This window comes from Anguilla rostrata, chromosome 13 (genome assembly GCF_018555375.3).
Source record: "Anguilla rostrata isolate EN2019 chromosome 13, ASM1855537v3, whole genome shotgun sequence".
NCBI classification, from domain to species: domain Eukaryota; kingdom Metazoa; phylum Chordata; class Actinopteri; order Anguilliformes; family Anguillidae; genus Anguilla; species Anguilla rostrata.
Genome location: NC_057945.1, coordinates 15,301,443 through 15,324,852, shown reverse-complemented (window position 1 = coordinate 15,324,852; position 23,410 = coordinate 15,301,443). Strand labels below are relative to the sequence as shown.

General features: G+C 42.7%; 1 protein-coding gene across 1 annotated transcript in view; it reads right to left on the bottom strand.

The window, feature by feature from the left end:
• The window catches only part of LOC135238367 (phosphatidylinositol 3,4,5-trisphosphate-dependent Rac exchanger 1 protein-like), an 80,680-nt gene that overhangs the window by 37,418 nt on the left and 19,852 nt on the right, over positions 1-23,410 (bottom strand). Inside the window, exons 3-10 of the mRNA XM_064306160.1 lie at positions 21,961-22,083; positions 18,401-18,505; positions 16,390-16,491; positions 14,433-14,594; positions 9,437-9,570; positions 9,063-9,178; positions 6,968-7,117; positions 2,106-2,253 (exon numbers count right to left, since the gene is read on the bottom strand). Of these exons, the coding sequence (XP_064162230.1) occupies positions 2,106-2,253; positions 6,968-7,117; positions 9,063-9,178; positions 9,437-9,570; positions 14,433-14,594; positions 16,390-16,491; positions 18,401-18,505; positions 21,961-22,083 (1,040 nt within the window). The remainder of the gene's footprint in view (positions 1-2,105; positions 2,254-6,967; positions 7,118-9,062; positions 9,179-9,436; positions 9,571-14,432; positions 14,595-16,389; positions 16,492-18,400; positions 18,506-21,960; positions 22,084-23,410) is intronic.

The window sequence follows — 23,410 nt, the reverse complement described above, 5'->3', positions numbered from 1 at the left end:
GTTAGACGCAGATCTGGGTGCTCTCAAAATATGACTTTCATTTCCCACTGTAAAGACCCTGTCACTGGAGTCTCCTGGTCGAGTGCATTCAGTAGTACTGTGGAACCTGCTGAAGCTGCAGAATTATAGCTCCAAAGAGCCAGCTTCCTCCATCACCAGCTATACCCATATATATATAATTTAAAAAAAAAAACAAACTAACTAACCAAAACAGTACTGCTTCAATCACACAGTGACACTACTAGATGTATAAATATATTTGTGTACCAGCTCTGTAACCATGCCAACCAGATTCATGAAAGAAAAGAGGAACTGAGGACATAATTCCAATTAAACGTTTTTATGACAGATTTCAGAACACTACCTGCAAAACAAAGAATTAGGGGAAATATGTCCCTGAAAGTTCAATAACGTCAACTATTCAGTTTGTTCAACTACATTATTTTCCTCAGAATAAATAGGGTGCATCATTCATGACCAAGATACAGCACTAACTATCTGAACCACTGACCTGACCACACACTTCATGAGGGGGAAAGACACGATGTACTAACTGAAAATAAGCGAGGAATATATTATTACACACGTCACCATCAATTTAACAAGAATAAAAACTGATTGTAGGATTGATTCGCCAAAATTACTACTTGACTGTTGGTCTGCATTGTTAATAGGAATACTATTTTTGCAATAGAATACTGCAGTTCCATCTTCAAAGGGAGAGCAGGTACTGCACATACTGTACCTGATGCACAGCACAGTTGGAAGTATATCCGAATGAGGATTTTAAATCACATGCACTAGAAAATGAGGTATAGGCACTGCAGTATATAAGAGTATGTTTCTTCCATTACCAGTCCCCAGTGCTAACTTATATTTATTTTGTAATATTATACTCAATAATAACTGTTACTGTATTATACTAGAACTTTGTGTCCTGAGGGCAAAACAGGCGAGAAGTGTCATCTATTACCTTAAACTCTCAAGGAATTCCCATGGGCATGAAAGTCATTAAAGAACATCCCGGCCTTTAATAAATAACCTAGAAGCTGTAGATGCTGCTTAGTTTGAGATCAGAAAATGCATATAGACTATCTGAAGTCCAACGCATTTTTCAGAATTGCTCCAATGATAAATAATCCCGCTTAAAAAAAATGTAAAAAAAACGTGTTGGCTTTTGGCACTCTCCAAATGCTTCCTTTTCCCAAACGGACAGGCAAACGGAAAATGTGTTAACTGTGGCCTCTTCATGCGAAAGGCCTCGCTGTTCATTCAAGGCAGAGCGCGTCTTTGGAGAAAGCTCGATTAATTCCTGCGGCTTACTGCATTTTCATAATGAGACTTCATCAAGTGCCGTTCCGGCTCACAAAAGTTCCTGGCACAGGGATCGAAAAAGTGAGTTACAGCTGGGTCACTCCTCAGTGACTGGACTTCGCCATTAAGTCATTTGGGGCTAAAGTGCTGTCTTCACACAGCCCCTGGGGAGCTTTTCTGAGTGATTATACACATTTAGAAAATGTGTGACAGAAGATTCACAGAAGTAAAATGCAACCTAAACTAGCATAGTAAAATAAAATAATACTTTAACTGTCTGTCTTTCACTATTCGGAAGTAAATTGCATTGCTAGTGTAATATCGACACATATTTGCAGTACTGGACTAAAACTAAAAGACATGCATTGGTAGGCCATCTGGCTCAGTCTGTGGGACGGCCCACTCTCAACCCATATACTGTAGGAATCCCACTGCACAGCTAGAGGTCAGATTCCCTACCATGACACTTTCTGCACTGTGATCCCATCTCTGTCTGCAACACCTCTATCGGCTTTCCCGTGTCTGACTAAAATGAAAATCACACAGGGAGGATAGACTGTCGGCTCTCATTTGATTAAAAACAAGTGCCGTTAATTTCACTCAATATCATCAGTTTGCCTTCCTTTTGTGTTTTCCACTTTATTCAAACAGGGAGAAACCAGAGAAGTCTACATATGGAGAAAGGATCACTGTGTAGAATGTGCCATGGCCCGGTGTTTACCAATATGCTGTGCCTAACAACCCTCAGTTCTGAACCCCTGATTTCTTCCCGGTTGCACGTGGGGACTCACTTTCCCAGGAAGCACTTGGGCACGATGCTCAGCTTCCTGCGTCGGTCCTTTATGAGGTGGCGGCTCTTGCTCATCATCATGTGGTAGAGCTTCTCTCCTTTCTCGGCGATCATCACGTACGCGTCTCGTTCCATCCCCAGCTTCAGACCTGCCCAACACAGAGAGGAGGCGCATCACGACAGGATCCATACAACGCACCACAGTCTCTACGGCAGGGGTCTGCAGCCTTGGTCCAGGAGAACTATAAGCTCTGCTGGTTTTTGTTTTCACCTTAAAATCTGCACCCAATTCAGACCCAAGAAAGCAGGTGAAGTGAGTTGACTGTGTAAGTGCAGAGTAACAGTGAAAAGAGCCTGTGGCTCTCCAGGACCAGGGCTGCAGACCCTTGCTCTACAGCCGCGATTACGGTTTAAAAGTGGAATGTGAGAAAAGGTTTTGCAAGGACTGTTAATCTCAACCTGCGCATTTTAAGTGCAACCTTATTTGTACTGCGTGGCTGATCCGGAGACAGCCCTCCTCCATTCTTTTTGTTTGCTCATTTTTCAATTTCACTTGTCCGCCAAGCTTTCACCCTGACGTGACCCATTCTGAATAAAGGTTACTTTCGTTTCAAAAGTTTAAACAGGAATGAATTAGGGAGGGATTTTTTTTGCAGAAGTTATTACAAAGAGATAATGCATGGTCAGCAATTTACTGTAGGGAAATTAAGTCATGGTTATATATGATGTTATAAGGCTACAGGAAGCATTATAGGAAGACTGCCAAGCTTTCATGAGCACTTTCAGTGCATGCAGCATCAGTCTCCAAACATGGAGTTTTAAGGATCGGGTCTTTCAGAACGCTGATGTTGGGGCGAGGAGACGTGGGGACAGGGATCTCCGGTCCTGGGGGACTCCTCCGGAGCGCCCCCCTGCTGACCGTAGCGGGGCTAAGAGCGCCGGGGGGGTGGGGTGTGGATTATGTCCGAAAGCAGCTGTACCAGCCCCCGTAAACAAAGAGGGCCTTTGAGGGGTGACATTCCTCAATCAGCCCATCAGGTCCACTCTCCTCCAGCTGCCCAGTGTGCAAACAGGCCCCTCCACCACTCAGATATCTAGTCCTCGCACACGCAGAGTCGGTACTCACAACCCCAAAACTGTCTGGAAGTCTAAACCTTAGGCCTACTGCCCATGCTCTTGAAAAATCTTGCCTTTGTCTTTGTAAAAAAACACAAAACCTGGCTCGGACTGATCACTTGCTACCAGTGTCATCGGTAAAGGCATCTGAAAGAGCAAACCGCAAAATTGCCATCGATGAAACCCAGTCAGTGGGAGTAGGATCCGAGACCACAAGCAAGTTAACATGATTCCTAATCTGACTGGAAGTCTCTTGAAGCTAGATCAAACAATTTAGGATCAACCTGGAAACATATCAAATTCAATACTGCATTACATCATATCAGCTGTCTTGTTTTAGTAGTCATGGGCTGAACAGTACAATGTTATACCTCTTCCTGTTCTGTCCTGCACACTTCCTGTTTTTAATGAGCATTGAAATCTTGAGCTTTTGTTGAAGGCCAGGTGACCCTGATGACTGAAACAACTGGGAGAACCACTCACTGAAAGCAGACACCAATAATAGGATTTGCAGAGAAGTAGAAAAAGAATTGAAATATGAAATAAACATCAAGCTTGGTCAGGACAGACATACACAAAACCTCTTTGACCAGTTATATTTCGAGAAAATCCAGAATGTTCTACGCCGAAACTGCCTGGTTCAGCAGAAATAATCTGCTGTGGTAACAACATTGAATCTTCAAACACGTTTCCAGTACACTGACAGGCCGGAGAGTACCCAGGAGCGGGACAAGATTAGCCTCAAGAGTACAGTGGGTGTAAGTTTACTAGGGATCTTGTACGTGACCGTTACATTAGCATTCACAGTCTATGTCAGTCTATTGCTAGTCTACTGGCTTTCATAAGAGAGAGATAAACTAATAAGAGCTACCTCGTTCCCGCAGCACTGCGAGGACTGCAGGGCAAGTGCATCGTGGGACAGCGTATACTTCAGCCACAGCGCTCCTGCGTGCGGGTGGCGGAAAGGAAGGCTGAAAAGGGCGTGGGTGGGAGGGGGGGTTGGACGCGGGGGGTTGCTGTAAACAAAGGAAACCAGGACGGCAGGAAGCACAGATGTTGGGGCCCTCTGTAGCGCGAGCTCCCGCGCAGCAGCGCAGCAACAGGGGACGGCCGACACCCGGAGGCCCACCGGCCGCGAGCAGCAGTGAGCCCAACGCGGCACCTGCTACTGTAAGCCAAGACAGCCAAGGGCTGAAAGCCGATACGCTCCATAAACTTCCCACACATCTGCCGGCAGGGAAAGGCCTCTAGCTAACTACACGTGAACAACAAAAATGAAATGTGTGGCGCTGTTCAGTGGTAGCGACCGCTGAAAGCGGATCAGAACACTGCTGTCAAGGTTCTGCAATACAAGGACAGGGAGCAAGCAGCGGAAATTAAACAATCCCCAGCTAGCCATGATGCTGTGCCAGTATATGTTTTCATGTCACGTGCGGTTGCCTTAGCAATGCCAGAGCAGATTAATAAAAACCGAAATTAAAAACGGCATGCTAATTAATCGGCGTGTGGCACCACCCAGTCAATTAAAAACAATAAACTGAACCGTCTGAATTTCCCGTGTGGATAAAAGGGAACCGTAGACAGGGGTCTAGGGCCTTCGGGACCAGTACCAAACCCGCAGACCGCTTGTGTTTAATGTTATTTCAGTGTTTGTTTTACCATTAAAAACGATCATATCCTTAAACACAGCAAGTCCAGCTTGGCTGTAATGGCCCTAGGTTTTTGCCCTAAAATCGCAAACCAAAAAATTCAGAAACCATGACAGGCACAAGATGAAAAGAAGCGAGCATTCTAAAGTCAGTGCTGTAAATCTTTCTGTCGAACCCTCCACATTAACTTCCATGCCCCACTGCTAAGAGCATGAAAGTGGTCGGTGATGTAACCAGCGATCCTTCAAAACGTCACTCCAGGGGGAAAACCAACATCTCAACCCACCATGCAGTCGTTCTTTAGATAAAAACAGTCACCTTCAAAGGGTATTACAATTGCCATACAAACTCTCTCTCAATCTACTAGCATTTTTTTTCAGTATGATGAGCAGGACGGATATTGCTTCCTGCTCATTTTGCAAATCTTGTTGAGCAATAAAACAAACCTGGACATGCTTGCTTGCTATCCAATTAATTTTTTATTTTTTTTTGTTAACATTGTGCATGTTAACCATTTTGATTCACATCACCTATATGGACGTTTTTGATACATGGCATTGAGATTATGTTATGAAGGTCATGGGAGGGTCATTCCTCAATGTTGCATAATGCTTAGGTAAGCAGGAGTGCACCGTTTGCATGATGCAAGTCCCAATGCTTTAGAGGCTGCAGTTTATTGACCCTGTGCATGCCATTACAGTAAGGAGCACATATCCCCAAACAGGCCGAAGTGTTTAGGAAGCGGGGGAAATATGCACTTCGTCTCAAGAGGTATCACAGCTGAGGAAATAAACCGGAGCTCATAAAACCCAGAATAATGTCATCAACGCCTAGAGAGGGCACAAAACGCAAGGTCACTACAGAAACGCGCTTGAATCACGTTTTCTTTGTCTGTTTTCCAAAAAATAAACATTTTTTGTGGTTGTTTTTGCACTGCGGTCCAGAAGTGAAAAGTTCACTCAAAATGAAAAGAAAAAAAATCTGAGAGGAAGTGAAATGTCAACGGTTATTTTGGGTGTGCCCTCGAAGCGTGTTTACTCCCTTGGGTTTCTGAAATCAATCAGGACATCCTTTTCTAGTCGGGTTCCTTTTCAGGTGCAACCAACTTCCTTTCCTCTATCTAGACCTGGTGTAATTTTTTAATATTTACTTACAAACTGAAAAATTGCTTACTTCTATAAAATATGTACAGATATAAATTAAGCAGATTAAGTGATGCATTTGAAATGTAAAACCAGAACATGCATAACAAAGGGCATAAGAGCAACCACAACATTTTTTCACAGCCTGAGGTAATTATGTTGTGCTGTCAGGATGAGATGTCAATTAAACCATCTCAAGTCACTAATGCTTTCAGATTTTAACAGAAGAACCAAAACTTTGTATCAGTATTTTGACACTTACTCAACAAACCTTTTAGAGGCTAAAAATGCAAGAATTAAAATGTCTTTTATAATGGTTTAATGCTTTTACAATTCTCTGTGAATTAAATATAACGGTACTGTAGTTTCTGCACCACAGATCAGTATTCACAAAACAAATTCCATCTTGACTGCATCTTGAAGGAAATGACATGCACATATACAGAACAAAGTACCTGAGCGTGCGCAATACATTCACAGCAAAGCGAGACAGCTATTTGGACCTGTAGGCTCAGGTTATTGCCCAAAGGGGATCTTCAGAAATGAACAAAGGGGCAAAGTTGTCTCAGACCATGGAAAGGCCCAGTGCTAACAGCACAAGCACAGCCACGTTATGTATGAAAGGCCCTGCCCAAGACGCACATGTTAGCCTGAGCGGACAGACGTGCAAGACTGAGGACAGAGCGGGGATGAATGGTTTCTGGTGATGTCACGGATCTCCCTCTCTACTTCCTGCGGCCCATCCTTCCTGCACAGGGTCAGGTCCGTGTTTAGAGCCCGAGGGGATGTTTTTAATTTCATCCCTCGCATCTGTTCCCTCTGCTTATCTAGTCATGTCACCGCGGGTCTCATAAACAGGAACCCTTATTTTCTAACCAAAAACACCATAAAAAACAACAGAAGGCGACAGGCCGGGGGGGGGGGGGCAATGACCTCCCTCTCTCTCTCTCACTCACTCTCTCTCTGCTCCCGTTCCTTCAGAATGGCGTCCAGCCACTTCTGCTTGTCCTCTGCGTTCTTCGCCATGCACACAAACCACTTGTTCTTCGCCGTGTTGTGGATTTTCCAGCCGTTGGTCACCGTGTAGTTGTTGCTATGATAGTCGGCTGCGGAGGATTAGAACAGTTGAGAGTGAGCATGGCCGGTTGAAACACAAAAAATGAACTTCTCTGCAGATTAACACTCATTACAGAGTAAATATACTGGCCAAGAGGGAGGAACCAAAGAATTCAGCATGCGGTGAAAAGAACCCAAGGTTACAGTTTGCTTCTGGGTGCAGCTTTCTCCACTAATCAGTTGCTTGCTGAGAAAACAAGTCTGCCAGGGAATAGACTGTGCATGCAGTACATACAGTACATTTGTATGTGTTTAAAAATGCTAGCTTATGGTCTAGCAATAATTTATAGTAAAAAAACACCTGCGTTAAAAAAAAAAAAAAAATTTGCAATCATTGCGAATAAACTTACACTGATGAATAATAAAATGAAGTTTTCATAATTTTATGTGGATTAATTTGCATATTTGTACAAAGGGGGAAAAAACTTGAACTCCACAATGAGGAGTAATTTATATTGGAAAGGCAATCCCGCCCTCCCCCTGAAGGTGCAATTATGCTAATATCCGATACAGGCACATTGCAGATTCCACTCCAAATATAACACTTTTAAGCTCTTAAGGTGGGAAGGACAGCCAATAAATTATTCAATATGCTTTAACACACACATTAGGTGAAGCCATGAAAAACTAGATCTGGATCTTGAACTCCCCAGGGCGATGAGATCATCACATTTTAGCACATGAAAACAAAAACCTTTATTTTTAGACTAATCATGTTTGGATCTGCGCAGGACAGCATATATCTTGCCGTCTCCTCTGGCAGGGTGTTGTAGTCCAATGAAAGCATCCCAGTGTCAAAACCTGCACAGTCAAACAACTGTTCCTTTCAAAAACAGCTGCATTAGCAAATAGGACTGAATGACTTAACCTCGACTTAACACTGTCGCACTACAGATGCAACTGTAGACTCAACATTTCAATTAAAAAATCAGTACATGAGACTAATGAACCAAGTAACAACAACAACAACAACAACAATAATAACATGTCATGTAAAAACTGCATGGTTTCCAGCTATACAATCAAGGCAGCAATGGTGCCTCAAGTCATTGAGTGACTTCAAAAGCAGAGGTTTGGTTTGCCTTTCCTCAGAAGTGCAGGTGTCACAACCTGGTCCGAAACCTTAGATAGGGGGGTGGAGCAGCAAGTGACAGCATCTCCACCTCCAGTTTGAAGCAGACTGCCACTTATAATAGCACATCAAACACTTCAAGATAATGCGTATGAAATATAATAAGGAACAGCCATGTGAACTATAAATGGCAATAAGACAGAAATTACATACATATGCTTTCCACCTTGACAAAGGCTGTCAAAGCTCTTGGGTTTAAATAAGTGTATATCTACTCAAGCACACCTATTTAAGTCTGACCCCCTTAACTGTGAAGAAAAAGAATGTTACTAATGTAACTGACTCAAGGGGCTGCTAAAACATCTTCGTCAAGGGCAATGCACAAGTCAGGTGATTCGCACTTCTGTAGGGATGTTATTAAGAACGTTACATTCTGTTTTTCTCTGTGGTTTCTTCACTTTGGCTGACTAGGTCATTACTAACAGGCTAAGAGGCTAATATCACCAAACAGATACACACACAGACACACATCCAAACTCTACTCGGTTAGCTTTTTGCGATGCATGCCCTCATGGTTCTGCCAGAAAAACAAAAAAATGACTGCAGGGGTCTGCATCCCTGGTCCTGAAGAGCCATAGGTTCTGCTGGTTTTCACTGTTACTCAGCACTTAATGGTCGGTTTCACGGAGTTGGTTACACATGTCTAAACTGGGTCTAAATTTGCTCCTGATTTTAAGGTGAACAGAAAAACCAGTTCGTAGCCACAGGACTGGGGACCCCTGTTCTTCAGAAGTAAAAATATGCAGATTAAATCATTATTTCAAACTCTAATTGGTTATTTAAAAGGCAGCTATGGTGCTAACCTGTTCCATCTTCCACGTTTTCCACCTCCATGACCTCCGTGTTGATTCTGCCCCTAAAAATGTACAGGGGGCCGTTGATGGACTTGGTTCTCTTGGTAGATTTCTTCCCTGAAACCCTGGAGAGAAAAGAGAGCTTTGTTTCCCCAATTTGCATGCTTGATGCAAGCCTGTGACAAGCCATTTTCAAAACACGGCCACACACAGCGCTTTTGTTTTGCTGACTTAGCAATTCTGATGTTTCAGTGAGAGTGCCATTCGAATCTGAGCTTCTGAGCATGGGCTGTTCACCAGCCGGGCTGAGAAACAGCAAGTGAGTTATTTCTGCCTATGAAACAGCCCCGTTAACTTTGTCGGCTGTGCCTGATGTCTCTTACCGTGATTTCCTCTTGCAGTACACCAACAGGTTATCGAAAAGAAAGAAGACTCTCTCCTGAATGTTTCCGGCGGATATCTTCAGCAAGTTGCCGTGAAGGAGCAGCTCTGTGCAGATGTCCGTTAGATTGGTTCCCTGTCAGAGATGAAGGGGAAACAACACAAGCGTGAGGGCTGCTCGACAGAGGAGGGAATCTACATTTCATCATATAAAGATAATAAGCATAACCCCAGAGGTCCGCGGCCATAAAGTCACCCAGGGAGGAGAGGCCTTCATACGGCAGGATGTTCCCGCCAAATGAACACAACAGCCAATCCTCTGGCAGACGGGACACCCCAAATCCAGAAGGTGTTATTCAAACACAACTCTGCAGTTTGATGAATAAATTATAGAAGTGACAGCTGACTGCATTCAAAATATTTGAGTGCGCACACACACACACGCACACGCACACGCACACGCACACGCACACGCACACACACTCACTACAGGTAGGTAAAAAGGGAAGCCAAGTCACTAAACAGGTCGCTGGGCCATGATATTTTTTGACGAAGCTGGCAGCTCCCAGGTTGACATTTACGGCTAATTCGTCTGCAGTCGCTTGCCTGGTTTTTTCCCCCTCTCACATGAATATGCGAGGCATCGCCATCCCGGAGTGTGTGCTTACTCCCACTCGTGCCCTTTGCTGATGGCATCACACCCTCCAAGCTCCATGCTGACATCATTGCTCACAAGCCATCAGTAAGTTCAGTCCGTGTAACTTCTGCCCACAATGTTTTGAAAGGAGATTGCGGCAGTCAAATCTCTTCTTGAAACTTTGTTAGCCATAATCACAGGGAATGAGAATTTTTACACAGAACCCTATGAATTCTGGGATATCATTTTCTTAATCGTTAGATGAACCACACCAGTGTTGAAGCCTTTGTGTTGTATATATTTGTATACCTCACTTAACCAGTGTAAAGAGCACTGAAAATTTCTACTTAAGTAAGAGCACTGCTAGTACAGTGAAAATTCACTTGAGTACAAGTCGAAGAACAGAAAATAACAAAAGTAAGAGCACACAAGTTGTAATTACCTTTGTAATTACAGAAGTAATTAACTTTTGAGGTACTTTTGTTTTTTGCCTGTCTACAATCAACAAAAAATGTATGATCATAGGACATATCCTTGTAAGGAATGACATGACCTCTGACTATCAGGGAAAAACACATGTAATCAATAATCTTTCCTCAGAGTTACACTGTCCCTGGGTCCTCTTTGTGATATTAAAGACATTACAAACTGCTTAAAATCAGCCCTTACAAACTGTGACTTTTTCAAACTCAGTTGACACTTCTGTCTGTTCACCCATAAATAATTCTACTGCAACACATTCCAGGAACTCAGCAGTTTATTTTAGCTGGTCTGTCACAAGACAGTATGGGTGCTGTAGGGTGATTTACAGAAGTGTGCACCATATCAGATCCCCAAAGGAAAACGGACTGTTTGCTGTGCTGACAGCGATTCCCCAGGTATGAACATGGGGAACAAGTTGGTGTCTTTAGTGGTGGGGTGCTGACTAAAGATCTTGATAACCCAAATAACATTAAATGAATCCCTTTCCAGGAGCACTGGGTAAGACTACACACATTACTTCGCCACTCAGATGCTTCTGCTGTTTGGTGTATCTGAGAGGTTTCTTAAACTGGGATGTCACAACATTTGAAAGCCCATTGAAAGACCTCTTTCAAGAAAGTTAACTCTGGTCAAACAAAACATATAGGCCTATGCATTTCTTGTGCACTGCTGTCCCCAGGGCTATTCTGCTATCAATGACAGCACAAATGTAGTTAAATGAATCAGAAAAGAAAAAGGCGAGCAGTCAAAAATGGAAAAGTACAGTAGCAAATATAACAGTTCAAAAGAAATGGCATTCCAAAGTTTAATACCAAGTATTAAGCTATAACAGAAACCAAACCTCTCATGAAAATACAATAAATCTAATAGATTGGTGAAATAATCACATTTATTTGTTTTCATTAAGGATTTGGGTGGCTTGGGGTCTGGAGGTCTTTTAAACAACCACTCTTCTCCAAATCTGCAATTCCGTAGATAAGCATCTCAATGTGTGGATCATTAAACCCCACATTCAGCAATATGCAAGACCGTGGTTGCAAATCACTCAGGAAGCCAGACCACTTTGATGCCTTGGTAAGACAATGATGTCATTCAAAACATTCGCCTCCAAAAAGAGGAGCCTCACAATAACTCAAAGCGTCCATAATTGATTCCATTCACCGCAAGGGTCATCTGAACAATGCCGCTGCTCAAACTGAATGCCACTGTTTCATAAGCATTTACGCCTGAAGAAATTGACAACTTGGGCCTGTTAAATTTAGCGATGCAGCTACATTTGCTCGACGCAAGAGAAATGACTCAACTGGACCAGTGTCGGCAGCTAATTTTCACAACACCTAAACAACAACTAAACACATACAATCAGTCAGGGAAACAAGAGCAATGTCAAACATTCGTAGAAGACATAACCTTCTGGAAACAAAGCTGAATGCACTTTATACAGCTTTATACACTTCTTTCAGAGGTAAAGTTATTTCTAACAATCTGATTTATATGCACACTATTCACATCTCCAAAAACATCACTAATATATAAGATAAGATAAGATAATCCTTTATTAGTCCCACAGCGGGGAAATTTGCAGTATTTCAGCAGCAAAGTGCAATAGCAAGGAGAGTAAAAAAATATAATTGATATAATATATACAGACAATATACCAACAATATACAAACAATCTACAAACAATTCAAAGTTTGGTACACTTTATATTGCACGAGTGGATTGCACATACTTTATATTGCACATGAGTGAATTGCACCAAAAAGTGAGTGGGTTGCACATGAGTGGTGTGTGTGGTCTACTAGGAGCAGTGCTGATTGCAAAGTCTGACCACATATATCTGAAAAAGTGAAAACATCCTGAAATGCCATCTTTACTTGTTTTTGACTGGCCCAGCATAGGTCATGTTTTCCTATGCAGAACATACAGAGAAAGAAGCAACTGTCAACGTGCCAGTGATGAACACATACTGAAATGCTTACTCACCCAACAGCTTGCGGTGCTGAGTTCCACAGTTCATCTCGGTGTGTAAAACCACCAGTTTTAACACCTCCCTTCATGCACAATGAACCAAGGTGCAAAATGTTTTGCGTTATGTGTTGGTAGCCTTTTAAGAGTATTGCACGAGAGCAATGACTTCAAAAAAAAAAAAAAAAAATGGATACAAGCAGAAGAACACTTGTACCATTAATGTAATCAATCACAAGCAACTTTTCTTCAACCTAACCACACAAGGTCATCCTCAAGAAAGTATTCTTTGTAGCTGCATGCTACCATAATTAAACTGAGGCACAGTTGTGGAGCCCTGCAAGATTATGGGTGCCTGGTTTTCCCACTATGGGCCTGCTGCCCATCTATTTCACTAGCTATCAAGAGGTCAGATGGCCCACGGCGAGAAAACAAGAGCTTGATTGTACGAAGGAAGAGAACCATGCAAACATATGGCATTTGTGTGAAGTGCTGTCAACCAGATTGTGCAAGATAACAGAGTTATGCTCTGTAAAAAAAAAAAAAAAAAAAGACAATCAAAGAAACAAATCGTGTGTCAAACCTGAAACTTTGGATGCACAAGCACACCTCTGGGCACAAAAAACAAACAAAAAAAAGTGAAGCGTGGTGTATTCTTGCACTCAGAGGCTGAACAGTGTGAAACAGGCCTCTGTTATGCGAAGACTACGCATATGCTGCAAACCACAGTGGTGCTGACTCGTCTCTAAAGCAACAACACTTCCTATGTACCAGTGCTCTCACTTCCTCTGTATCTTTGAAAACACGCCCTTAAAAATGTTAAATGGACATGCGAGACAAAGGCACACTTACAAAAAAAGCTATCCCGCACAGAAGCCATTTTGCAAGTGCATCTTTGCATTTTGTTGCAAACAAGAATCTATGCAAGGTGAAAGGGTAAACCAGAGTAACTGAATACGCTTGCATAAACATTCTTACTGGTCTCTAATCCAGCAGAATGCCAATTTATACTCAGATTTGATCAGTTACATTAATTAACCCTTTCTGAGGTAGCAGCTGGAAGGAGGCCATTTTAGGGACCTTTAAAATTTTAAACTTTGGGCAGCGCCGAGTAATCCCTGTTCCTTGCCACACCTCAAACTCACGCTGAGGGAGGGGCAGCATTGCTCATAGTCCACATCCCGTAATGCGATGCATTCAATAAACCGTGCTACTCACTACATGACACAGCAGTCAGCCCTGCTGGTAGGCGCAACTCTCTAGCAGATCCTTCTCTTTAGCAGGAAGTAAGGCACGGTCGACGGGCGTGTCCATTCAAAGAATTTTAATTAGACATAGCGCATCCTGCCTGCCAACACTGCTCATTAACAAAGTTAACAAAATGTATCAAATGCTTAAAAATAGTCAAAGTTGTCTGCGTGTTCAAAACTGCAAAAAGCAGAGTAATATAAAACCGTCATTTTAAAAACCTGGTGTGATGGAAGAATGACCATTTCTGCATAAGCTTCAAGTAGGTTAATGAGGTGGGAGCACTGGAGCCAGTGGTCTTGTGTCTAATGCTAGCCTATGCACAGTCAAGCTTTGGTTTTTTTCATAGAAATAAGCATCCGAAAGCCTGCTTTTGCCCGGTCATTCCACATAAACAAGAGGAGCAAGTCTGCCTGATATGACCATTTGTTGTGTGGTGGCCAGCTTCACATTACAGAAGCGAAAATCTGGTTTTACACCCAATCCGATGAAGCACAAATGGTACACCTCTTACAGTTTCCGTAAAAGGTAGGGGAAAAAAATAAACCCAAGCCTGTTGCTCAAAGAGATGCCAATCTTATCAGCAGCAAAACACACACTGTAGGGGACAACTTGGCCGGGCAGTAGACTGAGAAACGGGACTCAGAAGATAACGATCTCACCTCCCACCCCTCGATGTGGGACTGGAGCTGCTCCAGAGCCTCCAGCTTCTCCATCTGCCTCTTGGTCTCGTTGATGTTGGAGCAGACGGCCTTCATGACCTGCAGAGCCACCTCCACAGCGGGGTAGTCTGCGTGCTTCTTCGGAGTCCTCTTCAGCAGCTCCTATGGGGCAGAGTCATGTGGCTCAAGATCTCAGCCAATCAGAAGCAACTCATCCATGTGATGGTGTCCATCTTGTGACATCAGTGCGAAGCACCAAAGAGACCAAATGACTATGGGCTGGAAACCAGTGGAATACTCCTTGTAAAAAAAGCTCTGGACTGATTGTTTAAAGACACTAAGTGAGAACATCTATATCTTTTTAGATTTCAGGTCTACTACCCAACCAAAAGCAAAACCATGATTTGGATTTGAGATAGGCATATCAACAAACTTATTCTGACATAACAACGTTATGTGCTAAAGTGTGGTCAAGGACCAAAAAAATAAATAACATAAAATAATCTAAAATCAACCAGATGTTAACCTTAAATTATGAAATTACTGGCAGCTGGGTTACTGGCAGAAACTCTTGGCTCTTTAGTCTATAATTTGGAAGTGAAGGGAATGAGCGTTTTGTTACTTGTGGAAAGGTTACTGCGAGGCAATTTAAATAAATGCTATTTATTTTCTTTCCCCAGACCTTAACAACCTTTAAATGACCTGGAAATAAACTGTATTTGGATAAATGAACATCCCTATCACAACTAACTCCTTCTATTGTTTTAGTCAAGCGGTTTTAAACCAGTATGTGAATAACTGAGAGAAGGTTCAATGCTGCAGAGTTGTAGGTCTATACAGTGAGTTGAAAATGCATCGTCTAGGTCAGAGATCGGCAGCAGTGAGCCAGGGGAAACCTCAGTTTCCTGCCTGGTATATCAGCTGAAGCTCTGGTTCGCCTCCTTATCTTTCTGCAGTACGGCGACTGTCATTTCAATTCTGGTGAAACCGAGCAAACATGTCATGCCCCGCCCACAGCAGGGGGTGAATGGCTTCCTTCACTTCAGGGTAGAGGAAGTGTCTTTGTTTGCTTTCTGGATCAACCGATCATATTCAAACGTGTGCGCTAACTAATGCTCTTGTTCTTAAGGTGTTTGATGACCTGTTCTGGTAAACATATAAAAATATCTTATTTTTACATTTTAAAAATTAAATTTTTTGTATTCACAAAAGTATACATTACATTGTGTACCATTAAACCTGTGATATTGTCTCTTTATAACCTTAGTGTCACTTTAAGATCCACATTAGATGCAGGGAATTGTATTGGTTTGTCAAAATTTACTCAAAATTTCTGCATGCTGATGCAGGGGGTAGTCCTGTCTGTCTAGCCTCTCATTCAACAGAAGGGAATACCAGAATTTTGCTATCTCTGGAAAACGGTGTCTTAACCTTCTGTTCCCCCCTACCACTGAGGTCAATCATACAGAAGCTAGACATGAGACATGGTACATTCATACTGAGCTAGGTGATGGCACCATACACCTTCTCTTGTGCGGTATGTACATTTATTTATGAATTTCATTATTACTCAGAGTATCTCGGTAAGCTCTCCTGACAGACAGTGTACCATGAGCCTTCACCAACAGTGTCCTTTAGAGGCCATTTTGAGAGACATAAACAAAACGAACAGACTGCATCCACAGTGTATTATACTGTATGCGCTTTTGCTTGCTGTGTGTTACAGAGATGCAGGACACTGCAAGAACTGCAAGGCTGGATAGGGGCCGCTGTATAGAATACAGTGTCTCCACCAGAATCGCTAAAGACGCAATCAAATACACTAATAAAGGCTGCATGATCTCTGACACCTTTTCCACTGAAGTGAAGCCAGTTTTGGTAGCGTGAAAAGAAAATGGGGTTTTCATAAAGTCCAAAGGGGTTTTTAGATGCACATCAATGAAAGATAGTTGCTTACCTTCAACAAGAGGGGATATTTGCATATCCGTTGAATGGGTGTTAATAAGTACCCCTCCAGCGGGATGTCTGTGGTCTTCTTTCCACCCAGCAGCATGCAGTGCTGAGGATTTAAAAAAATGATAGATCAATGTGTGTGTGTGTGTGTGTGTGTGTATGTGTGCGTGTGTGCGTGTGAGTGTGCATGAGTGTGTGTGTGCCTGTGTGCATGTGCGTGTGTGTGTACCTTTGGTTGTTCCTGCACTTTTCAAGCCATCCTATGTACACTGCTCAATTCTTCAATTCTAACAAAATAGCTATTTCTGGATCATGTACATAATATATGTATCATGTATGTAATATACACCATCATTCATCATTCAAAAGGAGGATAAGATATAGTATAAGATAAGACATGGTATATGCCATATTGTCTAAACACCAGGTTTGCCAGTTATATTGAACAGCTTACTTTGGCAAAAACCTTAAATAAGTTGCAATTTGCCTCCCATAACTCTCCTAGGAAACCAAAGGCACAAGCAATAATAGAATAAAACAGATAAGAAGGTCCCGCCTAAGTGTAAGGCACACTCTGTAAGTAGAAAAGCCCAATGAACAACATATTTAAGAGCATGCAGACATACAAATCAATGCAAGCGTGGGAAATCTCTCTGAAGTATTAATTGCATGTACCTGTGGGTTCAGCTTAGTCTAATAGACCAATTCAAATCAGATGGACAGGAATGACTACTGCATCTAAACAGGTGCTCATTAACGCTAATACTGACCTTGAAAAGAAGCAGGTAAGAAATGGACCCAATGTTCACAAATAAATAACCCTAATCTCTGCTTTAATCTCATTTAAAGTTTGAATGAGGACACCCAGGTCACAGCATAGTGTAAGCAACAAGACAAAATATGAAGTTGCTTGTAAGTGCAAATTGATTTTGTCAAATTTATTTATTTCCAAATAAATATGAAAGGACAAAAAGCAGGACAAAATTTCAGATTTCACATTTACGCACTTGCAGCACCCAGAATTTGTCCCCAGAGGTATGCTTGTTCAGCATTGGTATTTTTAACAAGGCGTCGCCCTGTCACGAGCGACCGACAGGCGTTTGCAGCATCGGCAGTTATTCTCTCACTCTCTGACGGAAGCACAGACAGGTGATGCAATGCACAAACCTTCCCTTTCAGGGCAGGCAAACACCATCAGTCCTAATAAACCTTTACAAATTTAATTTAACGAAAACGTGGGAATTCTGTTACTGAACTGAGTTCATAACACAAGTAAGACAGGGCTATCACCTCCAATGCTTGTTAGTTAGCGGTTCCCCAATTACTTTAAATAGGTTACTTTTTTAAAAAGTAATTGCCACCCCTGGATAAAGGTCAGTAAGAGTAATAGTAAGTTATCGTTACATTTTAAGCATGAATTAAGATCTATATATGAATGAGTACATGTCAAATAATAATAGTAATACTTATATTTCAGCTGTATGTTTCCAGGTGTATGTGTCCCCATCAGACCTGGGTGAAGTACGTATTTGTTATAGATTCAAATAGTTTTCTGTGCTCTATTGATCTTGCCTGGTATAATTGAGCCTGCCAATATCACCAGAAGGCAGGGTTTGCACATTTTGAGAGTATTACACTGGTTCCAATACACCAGACAAGATCAGTAAAGCGTAGAAAAGTATTTGAATCCAAAACAAATACGTATTTGAAGCAGGTCTGATCCCCATGTGTGCGGATAGAAAGGGTTTTCGTAGGAGTACGAGCACCACGTCAAAATAAACCTCTCCTTTCAGCCAGCAACAGCAGTGGAATGTGGAAAGCGTCGCTGTAAATAATTTAGACTGCCAACAAATAATCCAAAAGATTTCTGAAGAGATGACCTCGTAAACCGAAGTCTCGTAAACTGTATCAAAACAATGGGCCTATGGGCTTTGTCATGACATACGGAATATCAAAGTGTATCCACTAAATGTACACTGTGACATCCCTCATAAAAAAAAAAAGACAAAACTCACCAGTAAGAAGGTTCTGACATTTGGGTTCTTGTTCAATTCCATTAGAAGTCTAAGTGCTTTTTCATGGTTACTGCAGTACTCTCCATATACCGAGAATTTGCCTTTCTGAAAATAAGAAGAAAATTTGGCATGAGCATTTTTTTGGAAAACAAGATGAACCTCATAAAACATTCCCAGGCAGAAGTTGTTCGTTTTCACACTCTGTAGCCAAGTGCGATTCAAGTTCAGTCAAGAGTCAAGAAGTCAAGTTCAATTTAACCGATGCAAGGACATCCAAATAGCATACCGATCTGGTTAACCTCAAGTCAGGAAGATGAATTACCACGTTGTGTTGTGATGTGGCAGGAAATAAAGCCGTACCGTCCTGAGAGGTTACAGAACACAATTCCTCTCCCCACACCTGCAGATCCCTTTAAAGGGCACATAACACCTTTTCTGTGCCATAACAATATTCAGTGTTCAATCTGAAAGAAAGTACATTAGTGCACTGGGGGCATTTATATATGATAGATGGCAGTGTGCTGTTTCAATCTGCCAATTTTGTAAATCATGATAAGAAACAATTATGAATATAATAAACAATATATAAGGATATAAGCTTTTTTCAATGTATAATGTACACATGACGATTGAGGACAGTACTTCTCGTCTGCAGCTTCTCACATAGCCATGCCAAATAAACAATGTAGTCCCTCTGCATTAATATCATTACTCCACAAAAATATTCAGAGATGAAAGACATCACGCTTGAAGGGTCCGCCCAGACCCAGGCCACGGACGAAAACAGGAGCCGGGGTACAAAGCGCCCTTTGCACGGCTCCTGCCGGTTCACTTCAAAAGACTGCCACCGGAGCCACAGGAAGCCTGAGCATTCTGAGCCGTTTCCCCACCAAAAAGAGGAAAAAAAAACCCTCAACAAGCCAAGTCATTTATAATACACTCCTTTTTTTCCCATCTCGAACCTGGCCAGTTCACTCGCTTCTCTCACACAAATTCAGTTTTGAATGGAGGTCTGCTTCTGGGAGACTGGACTCCAGCTCAAATGCCCCTTCGGGTGCTTTCTGCCACCGATAAAGAAATCCATGCCCACAAAAATGGATGATGTGAACAAAGAAAATAAGTCTACGCATATAAACTTCATAAGACACTGTGCCTCAGACCAAAAAAAGCTAGGGAATGGTGGCAACATTGACACCTGCAAGTTCTCTGGGCATGTATTCTTGCAGACCTGGCTGAGCTTTGGGAAAAGCCGTGCTTTGCAGGAACACTTGGGGGGTGTTATCTTTCCTCAGAAAAAAGCCATTAGGAAGAGCCCGAGAGTGATACAAAAGGATTACAAAATATTCCTGGAGTCTAATAATAATCCTCTGACGCTTGAGTGCGTCAGTCTTGCACCTCGACCAGCGAATGTATTAATTCGCCGCTACATTAACCTCACCGGAACAATAAGCGCTTACTGATTGTTTCTAAGAATAAACGTGAGCATCTGTCTTTGAGATACCTTTCATTTTTCGAAGGAACTGTTAATAAGCAGACTACGCGTGCAGCTTCAGTGGTTTCACATAGCCGGCATCTTCATTGAAAGGAGAAAAAAAAAAAAAGAGAAATGTATTTCAAATAAGACTGAAGCGCTTTAATTTCCAATTTCCGTTTGGTAAAGCGTGAAACCAATTTGATGTAATCATTTCTTAAAATTGTGCACGCCAGCCAGTGAACACGTATGAGTTTGATTGGCTCCACGAGGGAACTGAAGAGCGTAGAATAGTCTGGCAAAACAGAGACCTGAGAACGACTGCTTTCATTTTCGTCAAGCGACCGGGAGCATGTCAAGGACAAAATAAAACAAGTCCATTTTACACAAAAAATACCTCCAGCAGGAGTCTGACACAGGGTGGGGTTGAAGGCCAGAAAGCATAAGACCATAAGATCAATTTAGCGAATGTGGGGAGGGGGGGAGGGCCCAGAACATAGAGCTGGAGCCCCTGGGGGAGGTGTGTCATCACCTTCCCCCAGGAGCGGAGCATAATGGCAATCAGATTCTCCACCCCCCCGGCCCCCCAATCCAGAAAATTCCCCTAGCGGTTTCCCTCAGCCAATCACACGTCAGAACGGCAGAGGGATGGAGGGGGGAGGGTGGTGCGTCTGGAACGAGGCGACCCCCATCAGAAGGCCAGAGTGCTACCCTGCAGAATTCCTGCGACCCGTCCTGCCTGCAGTTCCCTAAAGGAACCCATATCACAGTGGGGTGGAGGGGGGACTGGACGTGACATGGCGGCTCGACAAAATGAGGCCAAGTGTGCTGACCTGCACAATACGGGCCTGGCACTTCCCAGCCGGAGGCTAAGGAACAAATAAACTCAATTCAAAGAAAAAATGAATTGAGAAATGTCTAGAAAAGACCAATGTACTGAAATGCACTGGGATGATTTCTGCTAGCATGTAAAATTGATGGTGACATCCAGGTCACCTCATTGATGAAACATGGATCTTTCTCAGCGAGCGCAGGAGGTGCTGAAATTTGTATTCCACTTGACTTCAAACCACGCTGCGTTCTAATACGGACTCAAATGTAGCACTCTGTGAACCTTACAGAAAGTGCACCACACATTACAAGCGATTCTCGAAACACAGATAAACTTGTGTGAGCCGATGTCCGTTATGAGCCTTCTGACAGCCTTCTGACAACAGGCTCTATGAGCCTTCTGACAGCAGCCTGTCTCAGCTGCAGGGCCCTCTCGCTTTCTACCTCACCTGACGTGCGCTGATGGCTTTCAAGCATTACACAAATAGCAGACCTGGGTCAAATACGTATTTGTTTTAGATTCAAATACTTTTCAACGCTTTACTGATCTTGTCTGGTGTATTGGAACCAATGAAATACTCTCAAAAAGTGCAAACCCCGCCTTCTGGTCTTATTGGCAGGCTCAATTACACCAGGCAAGATCAACAGAGCACAGAAAAGTATTTGAACCCAAAACAAATACGTATTTGACCCAGGTCTGATAAATTGTGATGATTTCTGTTGAAAACGAATGCGTTGGTTGGGGCATATGAAACCTCAGATTTCCCAGTGCAGGCAAGTCTGGCGGGTCAGTTTATCGTGTTATTAAAGGATTCCGAGACCAGCATGGTACACACAATGGCTGTAACTAACATTCTGGCCATATGGCAAAATTAGAGTGCAAAGATTCTCCTTGACGGGGGCGGGTTGGAGCTTCACTGGACACGCTAGGCGAGATCATCATAGAACGATCAGGATTGCACGCCTGCCTGCTCAACGTGAACAGCTGTGAACACTCTCTGCATGAGGGATTCAGCAGAGTCTTATACCGAATCGAGGGTGAGGTGAGCCGAGCATAAAAGCAGGAACACTTGATTTCTGGCTTGCCATCACAGTTTGGGGTGCACTCATTCGTATGCCAGCAATCAGCTTACTAGCAAAAAATATCATGGAAATGTCTGAAGTGGACGGTTTAATAAATTTCAAAGCAAAACATTACCAGTGGAAGCTTTTTGTTGGTTGGGAAGCGGCGAAGGCTCGTAGGGGGCGCTGTACTTACGAACTGGAGGAAAACGTGTCCGAGGGCGTGCTGTGGCTGAGGCTCGGGCCGCAGGCTGGACTCCAGCGCTGCCAGGACCTCTTTGTGAACTTCCAGGATGTCCTCAATGTTGGAGAACAGGACCTTCAGTGATAAGGGAGGGAAGAGGGGTGAGGAGAGGACACGGGGCGGGGCTGTTAGAGAGGAGAGCTGGCCCCACCGCGGCATCGTCGCTGCTCTGACGGGTCCTGGTTTTTCCAGCCTGCTGTGGAGCTCACAGCTTCCCGGTGATTCAGAACAAAGATAGTTTGTGCCTTCCCAGGCACAGCATCACACCATCTCATTAATATGGATGCTGACAACTTGGGAAAAAGTATAAATGCAAAATGGAAAACTCACTGGTGCTGCTATGAAAAGATGGAGTGTTGGCTAAAAGAGTAAAAAAAAAATGAATGCAGGATAGCACTTGAGAAGTCATTAGACCATGGCTACCCTTACTCGGTCTAGTATGAACATTTGGCACAATCGCAAAGTGGCCACCATCAATGTGGCTGATAATGTTTTCCGGAATTCAAAACATCAACAGTATGTTTTGAATTCCAGAGTTACAGAGTAGCATGGCAGCAGAGGGTTGCAGGTATAAATCCGATCTTACAGAACACATAGTTTTAATTCTGCTTGCTGACTGGCCCATTATAAATCCAATGTTCAAATATGCGATATAGCTGTAAATAATTTTACATGCACATGGATTACTACAGTAAATAAAAAAAACAAAATGAATTGTACATTTATGTAAATATTTAGCTACAGAATATCAACATAGAGTTTTAATGTTAGCTACTTTACCTAGGTAGCTAGCAGACTTGAAAGCAATTTTATCTCTTTGGCTAGAAAATGTCATTCAGAAGTTAATGAATTAGCCAGCTGGCTAATCTGGAAAAATTGGAAGTTATACACATACTGATTTAAGTTTTAAAAAGAAATCAAAGTAGTTATTTATATTACCCCTAATACCAAACAACACTATAGCAGTGGTGCCCAATCGTGTGCCACGGAGGGCCAAAATTATGCAGGTTTTCATTACAACCAATCACTACACCTGCTGATTCCATTAATTAATTCACTCCTCTCTGGTTGGCAGTGTGTTAATTAGTGAAAGGTATAGTGATTGGTTTGTTGGAATGAAAGCCTGCATACTCTCGGCCCTCCATAGCATGATTGGACACCACTGCTCTATAGTCATGCCAGTATTCAGGATATTCCACAGTTTCCTTTTCCTTTCTACTTATCATGAGACACTGGTTCTGTACCTACAGCCAAAAACAATTAGCCCAAATCTCTTCAGAAAACGTTGAGCCAAATTGATTTGTAAGACGTACGATGCAAATTGTGCTGGATGAGAGCATCTGCTAAGCTAATTAATAGTGACACAAAGAAAACACAATCGTATCAGATCCTCCCAAAAACA